Here is a 24870-nt window from a genome sequence, read left to right on the forward strand (position 1 = left end):
GCACAGAATACGAGATTGCAGGAACAATGATGGCCGTTTGTTACCACCTAGTGGTTGAATTAGAAACATGGACTGGCCAACAGATTCAACTGCTAATGACATGATGAAATGACAAACAACTGTATTGAATGAATTAAGGACATTAGTCTCCAACCTCATTTTCCACTAAGTACTTCTCCCTAAATGCAAGCAGGTGTTTAAAACTGGATCTCAAACCGCCCCTGTTCCACTTCACCCCTCCACTGATTTTACTGTACTTTTTCCCTTTTTAAAATCTATTACTCTGCAATTAACACTTAAATCACACATCAGATCTTGATGAACGAATTAATCAAGTTGAAAATCTTTACTGATGTATATTGTATAATCTGTTGAGAACAAAATGACGTATCAACGGTCAATCAATGGAAACCATAATCATCAACCCATTGAGGGCTGGATTCAAAATCAAAAGCAATTGTCTGTGGCCACCACATGCAAAACATTTCCCTTTATGTGGGTTGTCTTGCTGTTGCCTCTCCATTGCACCTGTTGTCACTTTCATTTGCACCAAAGCAGGTGAAAATGATTCACAAATGAACAGATTGATATCCCTGAAGTTTAAGTGACAAGGTGTTATACTGTGATGATTAAGTGTTCCCTTCATTTTTTGGAGCAGTGTATGAATGTTAGGCCTACTGAGGAAATCTGAACGAAAGGTATCAATCTCTGTTAGGATAAATAACAAGATTATAGAGTTATTTTTTATATATTTAAGTGTCTACTAAAGAGTTTTTTGTGTGTTTTTTCTAGACAAAAGATGAGTTTCTCGCAGTTCCTCGTCTCAAAGGTTTTCAGGAGCAGATCTTCCTTGAGATTTTAACCTTTTGACTGTCATGTAGAAGATGAGGGAGCAGCATGGAAACCTATTTTAATCTAGAACCAACTCTGAGTTCTTTTAAATCAAAGCTTAAAACTTTCCTGTTTGCTGCTGCCTTTTATTAAACCAGATAATGATCTTATACTGCACTAGAGCTTTTACTCTTGTGTGTTATACTCTATTTTAGCTTCTATCCTAGCTTTTATTTTTAGCTTGTTTTTATTTTATAATCTTTAATGTTTTTTATAACTGTTTCAATTATGTCTTAATGTTCTTTTGCACTTTGTCTTAATGTTCTTGAATGTTTATATAAAGCACTTTGAATTGCCCTGTTGCTGAATGTGCTCTACAAATAAAGCTGTCTTGCCTTGCCTAGAACGTGAACGCACCGTGGACTGTTTTCAACGGGACGGCTACGTCAGCAACCACTGATTGGTTAAGTCAACATGACTCCTCCTCCCAGATTTTACTGGATGCCGATTGGCTGTCGAAAGACATATCCCGCCTCTACATCATTACTCTGTTCCTATTGGTCCAGCGGGTCGGAGTCCAGAGAACAACAAACAAGATAGGGTGAAGACCGTCGGGATGGATGCAGGTAACCAGATTTTATAGTCAAAATAACATTTACTTCTCTCCCTCCGCGAGCTAGTATTGACACAAAATAACCACAACAACGCCATGTCATACCTGGCAACATATTCACTGCTCTGTCATGACAGGATTAACCAACAACTCCAGCTGGCAGCCCGACACAACACAGAGCCGCTGGTAGCCTCGCTGACGTCAGCCTGCTACAGCTACATGCTAACTAACGCTAGCCTGCTGCTGTTATTCTCCTCTTTGACAGCTCGCTGCTCAGCCCTGTAACCTCCTGTACGGGCCCCAGCTGTCATATGTGTTACTGTCATGTGTTGTTAAGCTTCACTCTTAATAATGTGTTTGTAATGCCAACATGACGTTCCGCCCCAGATGAGCCTCCCAGTGGATGATGCACTGTCACCTACTGTTAGCACTGGGATGCTATTAGCTCTGAGAGGGGTGAACTTATCTGATATGTGCTGCAACACTCACCTAGTTTAGTAACTTAATAGTGTTCAGAGCATGCTAACAGACTTCTTCATGTATCCCTTCATTGTTTATGGATGAGTTTAAATCTCAGCTTTCACTGTCCAGGCTAGCTCACTGACAGCTAGCATTAATGAGCTAGCTAGGCAACTTTGCCTGTTTGTTATTATCCTGTGGATAGCCTGATGTATTGGCATAAACCTTTTATGATTTACTTTAAAAAGTGTAAATACGTTTTCCAGTGTTAACAGACACCAGTTAGCCCAAATCAGATTATTTTTTCTTTCTTAAGAGGAAGTGTCCCCTTTAATGGTGTCCATTACTGTGTTGCCCAATCTTATATCTGGCTTTGAGCCCATTATTTCACACTGCAGTGAAAAGTCTGCAAATACAGGCTGTTAATGTGATTGCTTCTTGCATATCAGACTTCATTAAAAGCACCCACTTTACTTATTTATTACCAGCTAATTGCACAAGGGAGATATATGTTCAGATATTGATACAGATGTGTCACAGTTGTGTGATATAATGTTAGTTCTTTGATTTTGAAGAAGAAGAAAGGTACTTTTATTAATCCCCGGGGAGAAATTAATTTTTTTATTCTCTATGTATTTTACAGTACATAGTACACACATATGCACAAAGAGGACCTACATGCATTAATGGAGAGATGTCAGAGCGAGGGGGCTGCCCCAGACAGGCGCCCCGAGCAGTTGGGGGTTTGGTGCCTTGCTCAAGAGGCAAACTGGCATCTCTCCAGCGACCAGTTCACACTCAGTACTTGGTCCATGCGGGGACTTGAACCGGCGACCCTCCGGTTCCCAAGCCAAGTCCCAATGGACTGTGTCATGTGTGTTGTCATTTATGTAATCATCCTCTGATATTAAAGGGGTGATTTTACACATTAAGTTCAGTTTACTCGCCATGAAGAGTATCACTCAACTTGTGAAACCACTTATATATAAAATGTTATCTGTGGCCCTGGATGAGCTTTTTTTTATGTCAGAGAAACCCTAACCCTAATGATGTCATAGTTATGTCGTCAGGGTTATCCCGGCCTGTGCTCAGAGACTACAAAATCATAACAGAATTACTGGAATTACAAAATGGGGTTGTGAAGTTTGAAAGATGTGGACTTTACCAGGCAGGGAGGGTCAGGGTGAAACAAATACCCCTTTCCAGTTGCATTATGGGAAGTGTAGGATTCAGCTTTTTTTTTTAGCATTACTAATACTAGGGTCTAAAGGTCAAGATATCCTGGCATCTGCTGCAACAAAGTTGACCATTATTTTTTTAAGTCTCTTACAAGCTTCCCAATGTTATGGATGTACAATACTAAATTGCTGGAGTACCCCTTTAAATACAATTTAAGTTTTTCCCAGGTTGTCAAGCTTTTTTGTAAAGTGTGTTAATTTCACTATGAAATGTATTTAGTAGGAACTTGAAACTTAGTAGTTTATTTATCCCACAGGGAGATTCCTCCCCCACTTACTCCCTAGCATATAAATTGTGACCCAGGTTAATCTACAGAAACAAAGATTAAAAACCATAGATACCTTTTTAAAAAATGTATTTATAAATAACATCCTTCCTGGAAGTGACTGGAATTCTTCTCATGCAACTAATGGGTACCACACCTTTACTCACTAACAAATAGCCTCACATTTATTAGCTGCATCAAGTGGTTAGCGGTCAACAACGTGACCACCAGCAGTTTCTCCCCTGTGATTTCCCACACTTATAGTTGACTCTTGACCTCTTTTGCAGCAACCTTGACATACGACACACTTCGCTTTGGAGAGTTTGAAGATTTTCCTGACACCTCAGAGCCTGTGTGGATCTTGGGGAAAGAATACAATGCACTCACAGGTAGGACTGTGTTGAATATATAACGTTTATGTGAGACAGAGAGTTGTAAAGAATCCTATTAGCAAGCATCAACTTTTGTCTACGGTTGTTTTGTAATGTGGTGATTTCTGGTCTTCATGTAGAGAAAGATGAGATTTTATCAGATGTCACTTCACGACTGTGGTTCACGTACAGAAAAAACTTCCCACCAATTGGTAAGTGGAAAAAAATGTGTATTTGAGCTTGATGAGTTTAGAGATTTGACTTTTTCACATTTAATTAAAAAAGGGGGTCTCATGCATGATTGTGTTGCAGGTGGGACAGGACCAACATCAGATACAGGATGGGGCTGTATGTTACGGTGCGGCCAGATGATCCTAGGAGAGGCTTTGGTGTGTAGACATGTAGGCAGAGGTAAGACAACTTAAAAAAAGATATCTCCCTTATAGATATACATAGATGAAACCTGAGTGTGGCACTACCAGCTCTTCTCCAGTAAAATGAGTACACTATACCAGACAGAGCTTGTTTGAAACTGGCTTGATAACTGGCTTATTGTTCTCAGACTGGAGATGGGCCCAAGACCAGAAACAAAGAGAAGAGTACATCAGTATTCTCAACGCCTTCATTGACAAAAAAGACAGCTACTATTCCATCCATCAAATCGGTGAGTAGTGAGTGTCAGACCTTTCCAATGTTATCAAGGACTCACTCAGGCGGTCCTGAAAGAGTTTGCATAACATTGTTTCTTCTTTGTTCCTAAATGCTGCAGCCCAAATGGGAGTTGGAGAGGGAAAGCCTATAGGCCAGTGGTACGGACCAAACACAGTGGCCCAGGTTCTAAAGTAAGTACTGTAAAGGAACTATAAGTTAGTAAGGGCGCTTTCACAAGCCAGCATCTAGTCTGTTTTAATCAAACTCTGGAGCGGTTTGTTTGGGAGGTTGTGAATGCAGTAAACATACTCTGGTGCGGACCAATACAACCAGCCTGAGACCACTTCTCGCAAAAGCAACCTTGTTACCAACACAAGGGGCTATCAGGAGAGGCGGAACAGTACGGTGACATTATCATAAAACTCACCATCTGTACAGTAGACTTTCGAGCCATGTGTTTTAGTTGTTTGTATTGCATCATTTCTTTGCCTTTTCTTTATTTTCCACTCACCATGTATTCATCCATCCCACAGTCAAAAAAAGATACTGTACACTGATGAGGTTCAAAACAATTTAAAGAAATTGTCTTTCCAATTTGGTAAAACGCGGAAGTGTGACTATCTCAATGTGCTGTCTTGCTTTCAGGAAGCTGGCAGTGTTTGATACGTGGAGCAGATTAGTCGTGCACGTGGCGATGGACAACACTGTGGTCATCGAGGACATCAGTGAGTGCAGTTGTGTTTCAGTGTTTTTTTTCCTGTCATCATTCATTATCATAAGCAGTTTAAATGTGCTTGTGCTCCAGGTTAAACAGTGGGCCATGCTGGGAATGTATACAGAAGTAGTACTTCAGTTAAATATGACTATTATTACAGGACAAAGTTTCTGGGTGAAAACAAATACAAATGGGAGTTGAAGTAAAGTAAAGGAGTAAAGTTCCTCAAGCAACAATATTTTGGTGCTTTTCCATGTGCAAATATACAAAGGAGCAGTTAAAAAAAAAAAGGCCTTTTAAAGGTGCTAAATGCCAGATTTGGAGAACTTCTATTGCCTCTGCACGTCTCACAACATGGTGACGGCTGAGCCAGTGGCTCGCAGCTAACGGTGCTAACAGCGCTAACAGTAGAAACACCGGTAACAATATTGACAGAGCTAGCAGTGTTAACCGCGGGGGGAACTGGAGGGTGGGTGCTACGCTTCGTTGATCGGGACGCCGTGAGCTAGCCAGTGGGGCACAAACATGTACTAAAAGCACACGCGGCCGGCCGGCTATGTCAACAAAGCACAGAGAAGCTCGGATTATAACACACACAGAGGGAGAGCGACTTCATTCTCTGCTCAGGTAGACATTACTCCTCTATATCTTTAAGCCGCCAACGCATGATCAGTGGTAAAATCGCTGCCATTGTTTTCCTATGGAAAGAGCGGTGCCACCCGACAGGGCGGAAGCGCTACCCATGGCGTGGCGCACCGCTCCCCACCGAGCGCTGCACTCAAAGTTTAAATTATTTCATCTTTGAACTCGGCTGGAACTGTTGTTGTTACCTAGCAACCATGAATTGCGTTCCTTGTGCTCTTTTTGGGGACATATTTTACCTGCTGCCTCTGCACGTCTCTGCGCCCTACCTCGCAGTGGGTGAAGAGGAAATGTCTGATCAAGTGAAGGCAGCTTTACATAGCAGATAGTTGTTTGCTGCTATATAAATGCTCTGGATATCCTATAGGGAACCTTTAAGTGGAACGCTTCCATTAGATGCGCTGCTATCTTAATTTGACTAAAACAGGAAGTAGCTGAGTGGTCAGTGCTAGTATTACTGTAAAGCAGATCTATCTTAATCATTTTCTGACTTGATCCACTGCATGATGACCGAATACTAATCTGTTACAGTGACGCATATTCTTATATACATATTCTATATCTTAACATTCTAAGCTTTTCTTTTTTTTTTGCAGCACAGACAATAGTAATGTTTCAGTAATTTTGTGGGTATTATTGCGATTGTTTTTTCTCTGCAGAGCGTCTCTGTATGCCCTGGCTGGAAATTGCAGCAGCATGCTGTGAACCAGAGGGAGCGGGGGAGCTCAACGGCTGCCTGGAGGGGGCGTGTGCTATGGCCGAGGAGGAGACGGCTCTCTGGAAACCTCTGGTCCTGCTCATCCCCCTCAGGCTGGGCCTGAGTGATATCAACGAGGCCTACATCGAAACCCTCAAGGTGAAGTACTTCTGCGTCTGTATTCCCATTGTGTATATACTGGATATGTGTATGTTAAAACAATTTCTCAATCTTAGAAATGTTCTATGAGGTATAAATTAAACAATAGCTCACGACAGGCCGTGGTATGTTGGGATTATATCGCAGCTAAGGGACGTTGTTTGGCCCGACGCTAAGCAACCATGACAACACATTAGTCCAATGTGTTTCTTTTCTCAGACGCGGAGTGATAGAGTGCAAAGGAATTAGACTTCATAGCAGTGGTATGTGGGTATTATATCACGGCTATGAACCAATCAGAGTGCTTGATTTGAGCTACCTGTTTTTTGTAATGGCTAATAACTGTATATCCTGAAATAAAGGGGTTGTCACTGGAAACTGGATTTACAAAATGAGACAACTGAATTTCCTGTTTGATATTTTTATTAAAGAAACATTGACTTTAAGGCTGACCCGAATGCTTTAAAGCTTCGAAGCTTCCACCGTTGCCATGGTAATCGACCTCCAAATCAGTATATATGTATGTGTATATATATATGTATATGTATATGTATGTATATATATATATATGTATATGTATATGTATATATATATGTATATGTATATGTGTATATATATATATATATATACATGTATATGTATATATATATATATATATATATATATACATATAAATATGTATGTATATGTATATATATATGTGTATATATGTATATATATATATATATATACATATACATATACATATATGTATGTATATGTATATATATATATATATATATGTATGTTATAATAATGTATAGATCCCAAAATAGCCCATGAAATAAGCAATAATCCCACAATTCATATTCAACATTAATTATTATTAGTTATTCTCAGATGGATATGGCTGTTTGTTGTGTGTAGAGGTGCGTGTGTGTACAGTAGTGCGGCAGCAGCACTGTCCGGGGCACTAAAACAGGGAGGTAGAGACCGACAGACAGAAGAACGTGTCAGCCTTCTGCACTACGTCGCGAAGCAAAGCTTCAAATACCTTAGAATATTTCTCACTGAAGCTTCGAAGCCCAAAATACGGTATTCGGGACAGCCCTAACTGACTTTTACATTATCCAAAGACCGTAGTTTTTAAGATTAGCTTTTTCTTTTTGTTACTAATTCCAGTGTTGTCATTAATTGTAGTCTAAGTTGCGTTACTCTTGTGTGGTGACTCAGCACCGATTTCAGATTAGTCTGTGCTGTCAACTGCAGTTTCACAAAGGTTACTTTAATAAAAAGAAATGAGGAAGTTGTAAGGGTCCCTGCATGCTGTTTTGCACCAGTCTACGTGTTCTCACACATGGCTGCAAACCTCTGAAACTACTGTGGTTGGCATGCAAATATACTTTTGTCCAGGATATTGCTTTATCTGCTACGAAATGGCAGTGACAACTGAAACGATTATCTAGTAAAGGGAATATGTAAAATGAACATCATGATATATATACGCTGGTTTAAAGCTGCAGTCGGTAACTTTGAGCAAATATGATAACAAAAAGTTATTTTTATAAAACGGTCACTATATCCTGACAGTAGTGCGTGAGACACATAATCTGAAAAAGGGCATGGTGAAATCTTGCAAATGCACAGAGGCACATGATGTTTTTTCAGATTATGTGTCTCATGCACTACCGTCAGGATATAGTGACCGTTTTATAAAAATAACTTTTTGTCATCATATTTGCTCAAAGTTACCGACTGCAGCTTTAATGACGTTAATGCTGTGATGATATGTGTAGCCTACATTTCAAAACAAGACACTGTAGTGAACTCAGGTTTGTACGTGGGAATCCACAAGTTAGTTGGTTTTGCGTCGGCCTTGTGGGTGGCTTTCCGGTGGGCTTGCTGTAGAATTGCCCACATTGTAAGCCCCATAAAGAACCAAACTTTAAACTAATAACATAAAAACAAAACAAATGGTACACTTTTGAAAATGGTCGTAATGTCTTTTATATGTTGTTTGTACTAAATTGGCTAAAAGATTTATGAAAATAAGAAGTTAAATTAGCACTGAGGCAAAGTCAGCTACAGCTGGGGTGAGATAAACCCTCTTGTCTCTTTTCACAGCAATGCTTCATGCTGCCTCAGTCCCTGGGTGTTATTGGGGGAAAACCCAACAGTGCCCATTACTTCATTGGTTATGTCGGTATGTCTAGTCTCTGTGTTTGTGAAATAAACACTCAACTGTGCACTGCACACTCATGCTTACCATATTAATTCCACTTCTACCAAGAGAACAATCTAATTATAAACATGCTTCTCCCCCCCCCAGGAGAGGAGCTCATCTATTTAGACCCACACACCACGCAGCCTGCAGTGGAACCGTGTGAAGATGGCCAGGTCCCTGATGAGACGTACCATTGTCAGCACCCACCCTGCCGCATGCACATCTGCGAACTGGACCCGTCCATCGCAGCGGTAGGAATGCTAGGGAGGCTTTTATAGCGCAGCTTGCGTATCTCAAACTAAAGCCCTTTGTTAAGAATGTGAATGTGAGTTTTACAGTAAGTCAGATGTTCCGTAGCTGATTGTTTTCTGGTGTCCGCCAGGGTTTCTTCTGCAGAACAGAGGACGAGTTTGATGACTGGTGTATGCGCATAAGAAGGGTACGTTTCTGTGAACACTGCTCTTTTGTTGCTCCCTTCACTCTTTTACAGCGGTTTCTTGTTAGAGGAATGTATACGTCATAAAATGCTGGTCCTTCTCTTCTAGCTGTCCTGCAACAGAGGAGGCCTGCCCATGTTTGAACTCGTAGACAGTCAGCCCTCTCACATGGTCTGCATGGACGCCCTGAACCTTACTCCTGGTAGATGAACTGCATGCTTTTTTGCAAAATATATTTTTAAAATCCATTAATGAAAATGAATGGTAACGATTTATATTAAGGTTCGGTAATAAGCGTTAGTTAGTAGGTGATAAGGCCCTTATAATTTCCTTATAACATGTTTATTAACATTAATATGTGTTAATATTGAAAGAAATGGCATTCCATACGATGCGGCCACAAAGAGAATGTTCTATAAAACATAGCTTCAAACAGGCCTTTGAAAAAAAGAATTGTACAATTATTAGTACAATAACAGTATCTTTTCAATATTTAAAAAAAAAAATGTGTTGATATGATTAGGAATGATTTATGTTTTCAGAATTTTAAAATATAGAATTTACATCATGTTGAAAGATACTGTAATTGTACTAATAATTATACTATTTTTATATTTAAATTAAATTATATATATGTTTTTTAATTTTATTTTCTGTTTAAGGCTATGTTTTATAGAACGTTCTTTTTGTGGCTGTAAGTGGCTTGATAAAATGTTCAGATATTTGCATTAAGACGTGCAATATATATATATATATATATATATATATATATATATATATATATATAGCATATAATCACAGTGCAAAAAAGTAAATGCAGAATGCTTATAAGTAGGATCTATTAAATGTGTTAGATATAAATGCCAGAATGGTATAAATAAGAAATGAATAACAGTATTTCTTGAATGTATTATACAGTGAATGAATTATTGTAGTCAAGTCAGTATCGTATATAGATCTAATCTATTCATCTAATTAGGGCAGAAAATGCCCAAAAATAATCTTAAAAGAAAGTTTATTACTGATTTATTAACCTTAATAAGCATTGTTTTCACTTTAAATTGGGTGCCTGCAAAAAACTTAGTTAAATGTTAATAAGTGCATAGTTAATTGCTAATAAATCAAATTAAAAATGATTAAGTAGTAATAAAAGTATTTATTAATCTTAATAAAGCAACAAAAAAAAAGGTTCGTACAGGTTTAACAATGATATAATAGGAAAGTTAGTTAAATAGTTAGATAAATGTTTAATGCTATTATAAACAATTATAAGAAACTCATAGGGCTTTTATTATTGTTCTTAAGAAGTCTATAAACTCTTAACAAGTTTCTTAGTAAGTGCTAATAAATGTGTTATAATCTAACAATAAATGTGTTTTATAATGCTATAATTAAGTCTTAACACATTAATGTTAAGCATCTTTTAAGGGTCTTATTATCTATTAACAAACACTTATTACAGAACTTTAATATAAAGCATTACCAAATGAATTTTAATGTTTGTTTTTTTCTTTTACGTGTTGATGTTCCCTTCACAGATTTCTCAGACTCGGACAGGTTGGAGCGGTTCTTCGATTCAGAGGACGAAGAGTTTGAGATCCTCTCCCTCTGAGGAGCACACGAACAATGATTTGCTGTTGTCTGACAGCTGGCGAGAGATTCTCTGTGTCTTCTCTGTATCAGAAGAGAAGCCTGAGGGGGGATGAACATTAACTGGAGACCTCTTGAGCCAGTCCAGCTCCAATGGCGTAGTCAGTCAGTGTGCGTCACACAGCGTTCTTCTTCAACAGCCTCCGAATGCTCTCTGTATCCAACATTGAGACTGCCTGGTGGAAGCCGTAGCAGGAGCTCAGGATCAACTCTGTATGCACATCTTCACATACATGTGTTTCCATTCGAGTCTTAACACTTTCAATGTTTATTCTGAAGTGATATGGTGCCTTTCCCTGACTCCATAGGTAAAATTGCCATAACAGTTTTATGTTGTATAGAAACCCTGCGGTTCATGATGCCCACGGCTTTGTCACTAATAACTCTGGTCTGTAACAGCCTGTAATGAAACCAAATTAAGTCAAATCTGCAGACAAGTTGCATTTAATTGCTCATGCAAAGTATCCATGCCAAGTTTAAAACATGTACACTAGTTAATTTGAAGATTATTTATTTAATCGACACAGTATATAGACAGGTGAAAGAACAATACACATGTAAGAGGATTAAAAACAAATAAAGTCAGAATCTGACATTTGACGATGGTATATCTCTTTAATTTCAAGAAATGATATTTGAATCACAGCCGAGGCATTTCTCTTCCGCATTCAAATAAAGGAGCTCAAGGAAAGCGTGTAGAAGAGTCATTTAGTTACTGCATCACCAGACTGTCTTGGGCCTTTCAGACCTGGTATGAACATGCATCCTGAGTGATCAGCTCCAAGTACAGGTGTGAACGCACTCAAGACGCATTGAGATCGGATCTTTCAGACCACATTCAGAGGTTGCCACATACTTAGAGCTGTCCAGTTATGTTTGGATCACTCAGGACGCATTTTATTGGTGTGAACAGGGCCTTGGTCTCAAACCAGCAGAGACTGGTTCACTTCCACAGCTCTCCGAGCTGCTGGTTCTGAGCTGTGTTGATAGCGTTAAGGCTGTGGGTCGTGATGTGCTCGTGCACCTCTTCAACACTCTTGGCAGCATTGATTACCTAGAGCAAATAAGCTGTTTAATATGATTGATCTAAATAACAGCTGGGAATAAATTTGCACTCCAGAGCCGCCTCATACCTGCCAGTTGACTGAAGGATCCTTCATCAGCTCTTCAAATTTCTGTTGAACCGCCTTTTGGAAAGCACTGGTCTCGTATCTTTCTTCTCCGAACTTACCTCTGAGAGCAGCCTCAGCCGGACTGAGCTGAAGGAACATAACGAGGTCCGGCTTTGGCAGTCCCACGTCAGGTTTCATGCACCAGTCCAGACAGAAACCCTGAAGGAGACGGACACGTCAGACCTCTCGAACACACACTGAGTCACGCTGTATGATGGATGCAGAGTTTGAAAGGCTGAGAGAGGACTCACTGGCTTTGCGCTGGTGAAAGCAGCTCCAGAGAAGGCGTACCGGTCTACGACCAGAGTGATGCCTTGCTCCAGCTTCTTCTTCATTAAAGGCCTGTGGTCACAATTAGTTTATTATGCTGCATAAGGAAATGTAGGCAATAATGTGTAGAGGCTAGAGGAAGCTTGTCAAGGCTAATGACAAGAGACAAAAGAATATGCATTTTCAGATTGGAGCTTGCATCATCGCTTATATAGGACTCCAAGAAGAATCCAAACTAACAAATAAATAGAGGGAGAGAAAATGTACATGTACTCAAAGTTCTGTGTATTTTCAAAGGACAAATCTGGTGTCCTTATGTATCTTTGTTATTGTCAACAGATCCCATGAAAAGACTGAAATCAACAATGTGTTAGTATGTCTCACAATACTTTGACTTCCCGACCCTGTCTGTGGCTTGAAGCTCATGGCTTATACTGAAGACTCTGAATCTTTAAAAATATCTCATATTTTTCAAATGGGTAAAAAGAAGTACTTTAGACAGCAAATTTAGAAACTCAGTTACTCCAACTGCTGGAGTAAATGGTGCTTTTGTTGGTGAGTATTTACAGCAGCAGGATGGTGTGCTAGGGATTGAGTCAAAATTAACAACAGTGCTGTGTTCATGGTGATGAAGGAACATGTCACCCAGTGCAACAGTAGTAGTAGTTTTTTGACAACAATGGACCTCTGTGGCAAAAAGGAATAAATTATATCGGGGCATTGACAGTACTTGTCAGTAGTAGGATCGATTAGGTTTTGGTCTTTTTATGGAATATATTGACAATAAGAAAAAGGTCACCTGACTTATCCTTTAAGGTACTAGCACTAGATGTACTCAATGATTTAAATGTTGAGAGACTTGCTTAGTTTTACTCTATTCACTGAAGAGGGAAATCTTGGAACTTTAGTCTTTTTATACCAAAGTAGGCAGTGGTCAGATTCAGTGACATCAGGGCTTAGTAGGCTACAGCATTAAAAGGGTCAGTTCACCCATCACTCAACCCTAACCATATAACCAGCACCCAATACAATATGGCATGAATGGAATTTTGTTTAGGTTCGCACAGCATTGGAAAAAAAGTTGGAGTACTATGTCCAGTCTTTTTCTTCAGTACGAATGTTGTGCCGGTGAGATCTGTAGATTATCCAGTCATCCGGGTCTTTGTTTCTGGCTTGGAATTTAACTTTTCAATACTCTAGTAGTCTAAAGTTACAAACCCAGTCTTGTCTCAAAATTACCACCAAAGGGAGTTACTCTCCCCCACAGAAACACTGCTCCTGAACTGCCTGAACCGCATTGCTTGAAATCCTACCTTTTCTTCCGTAACATGGTGATGTCACCAAGTAACACAATTTGCCTAGCGGCTAGTTTGGCTCGCCGTTAAACAAAACTAGTTCAAGCGGTGCTGGAGAGGAGTCCGAGGAGTTTGGTTCGCTTTACCAATCATAACAGTAGACCAGCTGACCAATCAGAGCAGACTGGGCTCAAACAGAGCGTTTCAGACAGAGGGTGAAAAGAGGTGCTGCAGCACAGCCGGTATGAGAAAAGTAAAGCGTTTTTTTGAACATTAAAGCATGTAAACATGTTCCAGTAGAAACCTAAAATACAAGCATGCACCTGTAAATAAGCACAATAGGTCCTCTTTAACTGCAAAACGAACTGTAATGGAAACATCTCTTTTTGTAATTTGAGTGAACTGACCCTTTAAAGTTGTTCTTACAGCTGATGAGTCATTCTTCATGGTGAGTACTGTTCAGCACATTTTGTGGACCTTTTTCACAGCTTACATTTTGACTCGTCATAGGAGGAAAAGCACCAGTAAGCTGTTCCAGTGAGCCAGGACCTCCACTAAGAGGAATGCAGCCATCATCAATTGACGTAAACTCTACATGTACTTACACCAGTTCCCATCGGTTTGCAGAGAACAGCAGGTGCACTGTGTGATCCTCCAGGTCACTCTTCTTCTCCAGGTAAGCGCTGATCAGCTGTCCAATAGTCGTGGTCCTGTCTGAGCCCAGTAAACAACAACACATTAGATTCATGTTACACAAGAAGTTATACTTGCACTGCACACCTAAACCACAGTCATGCTCACGTTAAGCCATATAAAGAGTGAAACGCAGCCTGCCTCACCGGGGAACCTCATCCCCTCTGCGGGTCTGCCGCTCTGCTGCAGAGTCTGAACCAGTTTCTGACACTGAGTAGTTTTCCCAGCTTTGTCGACTCCCTCCAGCACGATGAGCGCTCCTCTCTTACAGGCCATCACTGTATTACTGTAGCAGCGCTGTCCGGGAGATAAACCTCACTACACAGCGGGCATGGATCTATTATTCTATAGGCATGAGAGCGGGAGCACCATTATCACAGTTTACCCGCCTTTTAAAATCGCAGATGTCAACAAGGGGGTACGAAGACGCACTTCTTCTTAGATGCATTACCGCCACCATCTGGACTGGAGTGTGGAACAGAAGATTGTGCAGAAACAAAATAGAACTAAAAAAATAAATAAATAAAAATAAATAATAATAATAATGAAAACTCTAGATTCTTTTAACTAAATCAGTTTTTCTCAAAAACTGAATAATTTCACTGTATATATTATCTGCTTTATTCCCCAATAGACCTGACACTGAAAAGTCCTGATGTTTTGCCTTCCTTAGTGTCTGAAAAAGGTGATTCCTCTGGATAGTGTAATTACTGCAGTGTATCAGTACGTGTTCAACAGTTTCTGGCTGGTTACCGTGTGTACATTTCCCAGTTGGGTGTTTGCCTATTCGATATAATGTTTGATTAAGACCTGTATGTCCGATTCTTAGTCGAGTGATGATATTTTCTTCCCTTCTTTTCCAGCCCACCTTTCTCCCTGCTCCAACATGTTTCTGTATATTCTACATTTGCCTTCCAGTTTCCTGCTCATCCCAATACTCCTGCCATACTTTTTGTGCATAGTTCTTGATGAATGGTTTAGCCTCAGCTTTACTTAATGGAATTTGTAATTCTATATTCTTAATTCTTAGTGTTTGTTTGGCCAGAATGTCTACCTGCTCATTTCCTTCCACACCAACATGAGCAGGAACCCATATGAATCGTGTACCTGTGCCTTTTATTTCCATCCTATACATAATAAGAAATATTTCATTAATTAAATCCGTTCTGACTGATGATCTACCAGATCCTATGCTTGTGAGTGCTGAAAAACTGTCAGATGCAATAACGGTGTTTTTTATTTCCCTCTCCTCTATCCACTGCAGGGCCAATAATATTGCCAATATTTCTGTAGTATATACTGACACATAATTTGATACTCGTTTCTTGATGTAGGTCTCACTCACCGGGATATAAACTGCTGCACCTGCACACCCTGTCTCAGGATCTTAGGAGCCGTCTGTAAATAAGAACACGGAGTCTGAGAAGTGCTGATCCAAATAATTCTGGACTATGCGCCATGCTGGAATTTTATTTGACTTCTCCTTCAATTCCTGCTGTATATTGAGGTCAACATTTGGTAAGGGGAATAACCAGGGAGGAATGGAGGAAACTGAAACTGTAGAGCAATATTGGAATTGACATAACCCTATGTTTTCTGCCTTTGCATCACCTACCCACCCAAAGCTTATGTTCCCAGCAGTCTGTCAAAACACTTTTGGTAGGGTGAGTTTCATAATGCCCCTGGAGATTAACCCAGTATGCCAGCATTAATTTTATTCTTCTAATCCGTAGGGGCATTTCTCCCACTTCCACTTGCATTGCTGATACCGGAGATGTTCTGAATGATCCACTAATGATTCTCAAAGCCTGAGCTTGCAGTACATCTAATTTCTTGAGGTTTGATTCTGCTGCTGACATGTAAGCTACACACCCATAGTCAAGGACAGATCTCATGAGAGCCCAGTATATATTTTGTAAAGATGCTCTACTTGCTCCCCACTCCTGTCCTGTCAAACAACGCAGTATATTGATGACTTTTTTTACATTTGCTCCTGATTTTATCTAAATGAATGTTCCATGTGAGCTTTTCATCAAACCAAATCCCCAGAAATCTAACAGCTTTGACTTGCTCCAGAGGTTGATCATACAGTTTTAGGGAAATGGGTGCGATTTTACGCCGTTTTAAGAAACAAATAACTTGTGTTTTTGCTACTGATAACTTGAATCCCCATTTGTTTGCCCATTTCTCCACCTCAGCTATTGCAGCTTGCATTTTCTTATTAACAAATGATACATTGCGGCCTTTTATCCAAAGAGCTCCGTCATCCGCGTACATAGACTTTCCTATATTTTGCTCAACCTGAGAAAATATATCATTGATCATTATATTGAATAATAACGGACTACAGACACTACCTTGTGGAGTTCCATTATCCACTGTATATACATTTGAATATTCTGAATCTACTCTTACCTGTATTTTCCTGTCAAATAAAAAGTCCTTCACCCAATTATATGCTCTACCACCAATTCCCAATGAATTCAATTTAATGAGTAACCCTTCTTTCCAGAGCATATCATATGCTTTTTCCACATCAAAGAAGACAGCTAATACTACTTCTTTGTTGGTCTGTGCTTTCCTGATGTCTGACTCTAAGCATAAGACAGAGTCCATAGTATTGCGACCCCTACGGAACCCACGTTGATGTGGAGATAAAAGAGCTTTACTTTCCAGGAAATAGGTTAATCTCTCTGTAACCATTCGTTCCATAATTTTGCATAAATGAGAGGTTAGGGCAATAGGTCTGTAACTATATGGATCTGATGGGTCTTTCCCTGGTTTTAGAATAGGCACTATTATCTCTTTTTTCTCTAATATTTTTGATTTCTCCAATAAAACTCTATTTCTACAGCGCCTGGCCTCATCTGTTAGGTTGTCGGAGCTGTGAACTTTCCTGAATGTTTGCGCCAGAAGTTCAGCCTTTTCTAGGTTGCTGACAGCCATTTTATCCCCATTATTCATCACTGGTAATTTATAACTCCTTCTGATCCCACCCATTCTCCTGATCATGCCCCAGACATCTGAAATCTGTACTTCTCTTCCTATACTGCTACAATATTGGCTCCAAAATGTGCGTTTTTGGGTTCTTATTGTTTTCCTTACTATTGCCTGTGCCCTTTTATACTGGATCAAAGCAGGAGAACCCTTATCACAGTTTACCCGCCTTTTAATGAAGCAGATGTCAACAAGGAAGTACGATGACGCACTTCCTGTTCCGGTTGTTGTTTTGAAATAAAAGAGCAGACACACTTCTTCATGACTTCTTCACACAGCTACTCCAGAATGATAATGTAAGTCGGGAATATTATATAAAAAATGATTAAATGAATAAAAAATTAAAATAACTTAATTTATTCACTGTATTTCCCAGATTATTGTTCCCGATTTGATTCTAGAATGTGGCCATCAAGTTGCGAAAACTCTCGCGTGATTTGCGGCTCAATGCATAAACCCAAACATCTCGGCCTATTTAGAGTCATTTTAGTTTGACCTCTCTCACCTTATTTTTTAGCAAGTATTTAAAGGGCAAGATTCAAACCTTTTTTTTCCAAGGTATATTTTCAACAATAGCCCTGTTGACATACACAACATACAACTTGCGATGTCTTTACTTTTCTTGTTGTTCTGATAGCAGAATGAAAAGCACATCATCATTCAACAACTACAGCTCCTACAAAGCTCGCTATAGACCCTTTATGTGTTGACGTCATGATTACGTCACGGTGTTAGCTGGAGGCAAACACTAGCAGTGGGCTAAAGGTACACATCAATAATGTCCTCTTGCTGTGTTGTTGGGTGCCAGAATCCAGATATCACATACATCTGAGATGACAAACTGTGATTCGAGGCTCTAACAAGCTTCAGTATTGACGTCAGCTAGTAAAGAGGGCAGGATATGGTCTCTCTTTACGTGGGAAATGTGTCTAATATACCAATGAAGAATGGAATACTATCATCGCGTGTTTACATTAGACTGACTGCTGCTGACAACAGGTACTATAGCATTATGCAGAGAAGTCCACTGTTCCCATTCAAGTAGTGATTGAGCCACACAAGACAAGTACTGAGAATAATGGTTTATTTATTACAGTCTCTTTCTTGATTATCTTCACAGCATCCAACAGCAACATGTTACACTTTGCTCTTGTGGCAGTGTTTCAGAGCGTCTTTCAGGGCTGCCAACACCATGTCAACGTTGGCCATGCTGCTGTTACATCCCATCAGTCCAACACGCAGCACCTAAAAAGACCAAGAGCGACAGGGATTTAGGCCATATAGGACTAAGTGACTTGGAAGGCATCGTCTATGCAAGTAGAAACAAAATTATATGCAAAGTAATAGACAGATTTTTTTTCTCTTACCAAGCCAACTGATGGTCCAAGCCCTCCAGAAATCTCTAAATTATGTGTTTTCATGATGTAGGTTGTGATCTCTTTCCAGTCGTATCCATGAGGAGCAACAATAGTGTTAACCGTAGGGAGTCTTGCTTTCTGTAATAACCATTTATCAGATATGATGAATTTTGTCTCACTTTAGAATTTTTATATTACGATCATTATTCTGTCTAGATTCCACCACAGGTTATAATAAAAATGAAATATTAGGGCTGAAACTTGAAAACTCACTTTTTCTTTGACAAAAAGTTTGAGTCCCATGTTCTCTAGGCCGGTGTGGAAATACTCTGCCACTTTGTGATGTCTTTCCCATGAATTCTCCAGACCCTAGCAGAAAAAGGCATAAAAGCAGACATTATAGAATAGCTGACGCATTACCCATATTTTCATTTTGTACATATTAATCTTCAGGGTTTAGTACACATGCCAACAGTCTACTGCCTTGCTTGCAGCTCTGTGAGGCTGTTCTTAGCCACAGTGGTGCTTTGAGCTAAATGTTAGCGCTATGCTAACATGCTCACAATGCCAACGCTACCATGCTGATGTTAAGCAGGTGTAAAGTTGACCATGTCCACCATCTTACTGTACAATAACCATACTAACATACTATTAAGTATACCAGAAACAGATTTAGTATGTCCCAATACATACAGAAGTCAAATGCAGTATGCCTAGCAGGATGTCCTACTACATCCGGTCACATTTTGCAGTATGCAAGAGAGGGTCAAAGTTCAAGGCACAATGTTATGACAAAGTATTAGCCTGTGTCCCAATTGTATGCATACTGGATGCAGTATGCATACTTCTCCATACTGCAACAGTACGTACTTTGTAAGGGGAGCTTACTAAAAGTAAAAAGAAAAAGTATGCGATTTGGAACGTAGCCTTATTTTAGCATGCTAACTTTTAACTCAAAGTACAGCTGAGAAATTAACTAATCGCATGATTGTCCATAATTAATCACAATTAATTGCACAGTTTTTCCAAATGTACCTACCCTGTAAAGGGAGATGTGTCTTAGTTCTTAATACTCATCAACATGGGAGTGGGCAAATATGCTTTCTTTATGCAAATATTTGTATATATTTATTATTGTAAATCAATTAACAACACAAAACAAAGACAGATATTGTCCAGAAACCCTCACAGGTACTGCATTTAGCATAAAAAATAGGCTCAAATCATAACATGGCAAACTGCAGCCCAACAGGTAACAACAGCTGTCAGTGTGTCAGTGTGCTGACTTGACTATGACTTGCCCTAAACTGCATGTGATTAGAAAAAAGTGGACATGTGTGTAATGGGGAGACTCATGGGTACCCATAGAACCCATTTTCATTCACATATCTTGAGGTCAAAGGTCAAGGGACCCCTTTTAAAAATGGTCATTTCCAGTTCCAGTCCCTTTGCAACAAGATATGACATGGCTGGTACCACGAGTCATATGATACCAGTATCTTCACTTTAGCTTTAAAACTGAGCCCGCTACGACCTCTAAAAGATCGAATTGCGTTAATGCGTTATTATTAAACAGCCCTAATTCTAACACATCCCACCTCTTCAACAAGGACAGCCAGGCTCTCCCTCAGGGAGTAAAAAGCAGTGACTGGACCTGTGTGGTGATATCTATAGAGAGGAAATGGAAAAGACAGAGCAACATTCAGAAATTGTGCAAGTATGGCTGAAACTGAGAGTACAGTTTGAAATCTAATCAGTTCCTGTCTGCAGGAAATAAAAAGAAGTCTTACACTCTTGCTGGCTTGCCATCACATCCCCAGTAGTTTGCGAGCCAACTCAAATCCAAGAAGAATGACACCGGCTTTGTCCTCCGGTTGAATATTTTCTGGCTGTGGACAGATTAAACATTAGATACACAATGCATATATTGTAAACTAAACTTGTATACACATTTCTCACCATGCTTTTTCACTGAAGGAGATGGGTGCTGTACCCGGAGGAGCATTCAGAACCTTTTGGGAGCCTGTGTATAGGATGTCTATACCTGCAAATACAAACATCACCAAAAAAATCTATATTATTTGGTGTCATCAACACAGCTAATGGTTTCATCAGCTGCTCCAGAGAGACTTGAAATCAATCAGGATTTAATACTAAACCTTGCTGGTCCATGTACAGAGGGGTTCCTCCCATTGACGCCACAGAGTCGACAAGAAACAAGCAGTTATACCTGTAGACACGAGTCATAACACAGGTATTATCTGCTCTTATCATTACAGATGTGATGATGACAGAGGAGTGCGCGCTGCATCTTACTTATGGCATAGCTGTCCGATGCCATCTAAAGGATGCAAGACTCCTGTGGATGATTCTCCGTGTGCAAGGAAGAACACCACCGGCCGGTGTTTTGATAAGGCCTGTGATGACACAACGGTATGATCACACAGACTGTAGCTTTGACAGGATTTATTTGAATAACCTGATAACTTGAGAGTCAGAGTGATACCTGCTCAATTTCTGCATTAGTGAAGAAACCACCAGGGGGCGCCACAATGGTATTTACTCTGGCACCTGTTGGGTTAACACACATGATATTCTGTGGTTGAATCACTTTTATTCCATCGATTACTGCTGATTTTAAAGAGGACCTATTATGCTTATTTTCAGGTGCATACTTGTATTTGGGGTTTCTACTAGAACATGTTTACATGCTTTAATGTTCAAAAAACGCTTTACTTTTCTCATCACGGCTATGCTGCAGCTCCTCTTTTCACCTTCTGTCTGAAACGTTCTGTTTGAGCTCCTCCCCCCTCCTGAAAAGCCCAGTCTGCTCTGATTGGTCAGCTGGCCCACTGTTATGATTGATCAATTGAATCAAACTCTTCGGACTCCGTTCCAGCTCAGTTCTAACTAGCTCTGTTTGAGGGTGTGCCAAACTAGCCGCTAGGCAGGTATTATGCAAATGTGTTACTTGGTGACATCACCACGTTACAGAAGAAAAGGCTGGACTTCAAGCGAGGCGTTTCAGGCAGTTCAGGAGCAGTGTTTCTGTGGAGGAACTCCCTTTGGCGTAGGACTTTGTAACTTTGCAGACCTTTTACATGCACAAAAAACTATTTAACACACTAAAGGAAAGGGAAAAAGCACAATAGCATAATTGGTCCTCTTTAAAGGATAAGTGATGATATTATGTATTTATTGTTATTGTCAACAAATCCCATGAAAATGAGCCACACCATTACACTAGGTGACATGTTCCTTCATTATGATGAACATGGGCACTGTAGTTTATTTTGATTCGATCCCACATACATTGTCCTGCTGCTGTAAATACTAGCGCACCAAATGTGTATTCATCCGCATCTGAAAATAGTCCCCAACAAATGCACCGTTTATTCCTGTTTAGGTGTTATTTGCTAAAAAACTACAGTGCCCAGCTCTTTTGGAACATGACTGAGCCTTTTTCAAACTATGTAATTGGGATCTATTTTTTAAGATTCACACCTTCAGAAGGAACCAAAGAACAGGACAGGGAAGTCAGAACATATTGAGAGGTGAACTCAAGCATTGTGAGTTTTGGTCTTTTCGTAGGATTTGTTGACAGAAAATTCTAGAATGCGACTAGCCTTACCGATCCTCCCAGCCATGTCTGCTGCTCGCTCTCCCCATATGCCGTTGACTGCAGTCAGTACACCCTCCCCGGCCTCCACCGCGTTGAAGAGTGCACACTCCATAGCAGTGTGGCCGGTGCCGCTCACAGCTAAAGTCATGTTGTTCTGAGTCTGGAACATGTACTGGATTCCACTTTTGATGTCATTCATTATCTATAACATAAAACGAGCAAACGTTGGTGAAAAAGGAAGTTTAAATAGAAATATATTTTCTATACAATACTACCCTATTGCCTTCAATGAGTGGCAGACTGAGAGAGGTCTAACACAGGTTAGCCGCAACCCTTTCAATGAAAATGAATCAGCAACATTTCTGGTAATTGAGTCATTTTTAAGAAAAATGCCACAAATTCACCGGCTCCAGCTTCTCGGATATGACTAGTTCCTGGTTTCCTTATAATCTTCTATGATAATAAACAGAATACATTTGGGTTTTGGATTGTTGCTCGGACAAAACAAGACAAGAATCCGATTTATATGCCAAGTACGTACATACATACAAGGAATATGACTCCGGTTTTATGCATCTCTAAATGTACTTGTAAAAAAACACAGCTAGGGACAAGGACAACAAAGCTTGAAAAATAAAATTAACAAATAAACCGGACTGTTAATGTAAATAAAATAAAATAAAATAGGTGTATATATAAATATATCTATAAAAAGATTGACCAACAATAAAATGAGAAATGGAATAAAACATCAATATACAAGTCAAGTGTTCTGTAAGTTGTAAACAATACAAATGGTACAAAGGAATAAATACTGTATGGATATACCAGTACATGGACTGGATGATTATGTACATGTAAAGATGTCTATATACTGTCTGTACAGTGAATAGGATTTGCATTGACAGTGACAGATGATGAAAATGTGCTTTAGAGTAAATTATAATCTATAAGCAGCGGATATTAAAACACATAGACAACAACACAAGCACACATACACAGTTTGTCGAATAAAGACTTTTAACCATATGGCATGGCTTGGCTGCAGTTTAGCAGTTTCCAGTAGTGGAAGATGTACTTTGATCCTTTACTTGAGTAAAAGCATTAATAACTCAGTGTGGAAATATTCAAAAGTAAAAGTCTGGCATTTAAAATGTACTTAAGTAAAAGTAAGTATTGTCAGCAAAATATACTTTATTATATATAGTATTAAAAATAGTATTCATTATGCAGAATCACCCCTTTAATAGTGTTATATTATTATATAATATATGGTACATGCTACATTTTTCAAACAGTGATTGCTTTTCTGTACACAGTGGAGATGTTGCAAACCACTGTGAAATGTACAATGTTTTTTTGTTTTTTTAATATATCTCAACTGAGCAGGGTAATTGAGAATATAATCATCCCCACACTCCCCCATTATGATGTAGACTGTGTAAATAGTTCTTCACTGTTTGGGGTATACAGCAGTCTGCTCATAAAAGTTAATGTTTTCTTCTTATGCCTTCCTTCTTCCTTGATAGGCTACATCCTTGAGTTACCTGGAATATCTCTGGATGCATGTGTCCGATGACGGGATTGGCCCCGGCCTCCAAGATCCGTGGAGGAACATTGGAAGGTCCTGGTCCAAACATGTGACGATGAGGAACCGCCAGAGGTTTCTGCAGGCATTTTGGTGGGGGCACAGAGAAGGACGACATGTTCCCAGCAGCGTGACAAGCACAGTAAAACCACAAACAGCCGTGGAAGCAGGTGAAGTAAAGCCTGAGCTGAGCACACCCCTCTGTCTGACCAGTGAGCTCCTCAGTTCTACAGGTCAGCAGTCTGTCACAACACTGTCTGCTTTTATCTCTGGCTTCTTCTGTCAACAAACGTGTTCACTTCTGTGCACAATGAGCAATGAGTAGCTGGATGCTTTTCCCATTTTAAAGATAAGGAAGTCACCCAACATGTCCCCCTCTAATGTTAATCATTGACTCTCCAGAGCATCAGGCTTAACTATTACACCGTGATGGCTAAAGAACTGTGCTCAAGCTTTGAGGAGGCTGGTATAATGTATATCTACAGGATTGATTTGTGATGCTCCACAACTCCAACTCCAATGAAAGTAAGCTTTTATTCAAATCTGAAGTTACGGCCCCGAATCATATGTCACATCTCACTTATCTACATTAGAAGCCAAAGATGGAACTTGTTTTCTTTGTGCCATTGAGGTTTGCAGATGCAAATATTTTCAGAAAACCGATTGTGTGGGCTGTGTAATTTGGAAGAAGTGGAAAGCGAATCCTATTTTTCTTTTTTTGCATTGCACACACTGTGATGAGTGTGTCAATTTTCCATGAAAATGTGTGACAAAAGCCCCAAATATTCTGGTTTACAGATGATCAAAACTTGGAATAAATGTATTGTGTTAAAATATGTTAACTTTGTCGCATAGGCCTTAAAAAGAAGGCATTATTTAATTAGTATTTATTTATTTTCTATTTCACTATTTTGATTGATAATTGGCCTTTAAAGGGATTGTG

At 39.6% G+C, this 24870-nt stretch overlaps 3 protein-coding genes across 6 annotated transcripts; 1 reads left to right on the forward strand and 2 right to left on the reverse strand.

The window, feature by feature from the left end:
• The first annotated feature begins 607 nt into the window (after positions 1–607).
• On the forward strand, positions 608–11532 carry atg4b (autophagy related 4B, cysteine peptidase). Of its 4 annotated transcripts, none has more exons than XM_074636496.1 (14): positions 608–698; positions 1236–1457; positions 3695–3796; positions 3919–3990; positions 4091–4189; positions 4341–4442; positions 4548–4620; positions 5075–5154; positions 6446–6642; positions 8746–8824; positions 8951–9096; positions 9228–9284; positions 9391–9482; positions 10804–11532. In XM_074636496.1, the coding sequence occupies exons 2-14, from the start codon at positions 1448–1450 to the stop codon at positions 10892–10894; spliced, it is 1200 nt and encodes a 399-aa protein (XP_074492597.1). In that variant the 5' UTR covers positions 608–698; positions 1236–1447; the 3' UTR covers positions 10895–11532. The 4 variants fall into 4 exon arrangements, 2 of the variants coding, with proteins under 2 accessions (XP_074492597.1, XP_074492598.1); XR_012594050.1 differs by having other exon boundaries at positions 611–698; positions 9242–9284; positions 9391–9484; positions 10821–10867; XR_012594051.1 differs by having other exon boundaries at positions 611–698; positions 9242–9284; positions 10804–10843.
• On the reverse strand, positions 11427–14781 carry dtymk (deoxythymidylate kinase (thymidylate kinase)). The gene is made up of 5 exons (XM_074636498.1): positions 14509–14781; positions 14275–14383; positions 12356–12446; positions 12066–12263; positions 11427–11986 (listed from the first exon to the last, which is right to left on the reverse strand). The coding sequence occupies exons 1-5, from the start codon at positions 14636–14638 to the stop codon at positions 11876–11878; spliced, it is 639 nt and encodes a 212-aa protein (XP_074492599.1). The 5' UTR covers positions 14639–14781; the 3' UTR covers positions 11427–11875.
• A 3645-nt stretch (positions 14782–18426) lies between these two features.
• agxta (alanine--glyoxylate and serine--pyruvate aminotransferase a) lies at positions 18427–24064 on the reverse strand. The gene is made up of 11 exons (XM_074636502.1): positions 23887–24064; positions 22349–22541; positions 21224–21288; positions 21034–21134; positions 20877–20947; positions 20677–20761; positions 20508–20606; positions 20316–20385; positions 18991–19086; positions 18727–18855; positions 18427–18604 (listed from the first exon to the last, which is right to left on the reverse strand). Exons 1-11 carry the CDS (start codon positions 24043–24045, stop codon positions 18497–18499), a joined length of 1176 nt encoding a protein of 391 aa, XP_074492603.1. The 5' UTR covers positions 24046–24064; the 3' UTR covers positions 18427–18496.
• Positions 24065–24870: the final 806 nt, after the last annotated feature.

The sequence above is a fragment of the Sebastes fasciatus genome, chromosome 5 (genome assembly GCF_043250625.1).
Source record: "Sebastes fasciatus isolate fSebFas1 chromosome 5, fSebFas1.pri, whole genome shotgun sequence".
Lineage (NCBI taxonomy): Eukaryota > Metazoa > Chordata > Actinopteri > Perciformes > Sebastidae > Sebastes > Sebastes fasciatus.

What these genes read in the sequence shown, in the direction of transcription:
- atg4b (XM_074636496.1), top strand. An exon ending in CCTACATCGAAACCCTCAAG is followed by an intron (nt 6,643 to 8,745) that starts GTGAAGTACTTC and finishes CTCTTTTCACAG; the next exon opens with CAATGCTTCATGCTGCCTCA. An exon ending in TTACTTCATTGGTTATGTCG is followed by an intron (nt 8,825 to 8,950) that starts GTATGTCTAGTC and finishes TCCCCCCCCCAG; the next exon opens with GAGAGGAGCTCATCTATTTA.
- dtymk (XM_074636498.1), bottom strand. Translation starts at nt 14,638, where the DNA reads ATGGCCTGTAAGAGAGGAGCGCTCATCGTGCTGGAGGGAGTCGACAAA. An exon ending in GCAAACCGATGGGAACTGGT is followed by an intron (nt 12,447 to 14,274) that starts GTAAGTACATGT and finishes TTGTGACCACAG; the next exon opens with GCCTTTAATGAAGAAGAAGC. An exon ending in CTTTCACCAGCGCAAAGCCA is followed by an intron (nt 12,264 to 12,355) that starts GTGAGTCCTCTC and finishes CGTCTCCTTCAG; the next exon opens with GGTTTCTGTCTGGACTGGTG.
- agxta (XM_074636502.1), bottom strand. Translation starts at nt 24,045, where the DNA reads ATGTCGTCCTTCTCTGTGCCCCCACCAAAATGCCTGCAGAAACCTCTG. An exon ending in AGACATGGCTGGGAGGATCG is followed by an intron (nt 21,289 to 22,348) that starts GTAAGGCTAGTC and finishes TTAACCCAACAG; the next exon opens with GTGCCAGAGTAAATACCATT. An exon ending in TTGGACCATCAGTTGGCTTG is followed by an intron (nt 18,605 to 18,726) that starts GTAAGAGAAAAA and finishes TGGTCTTTTTAG; the next exon opens with GTGCTGCGTGTTGGACTGAT.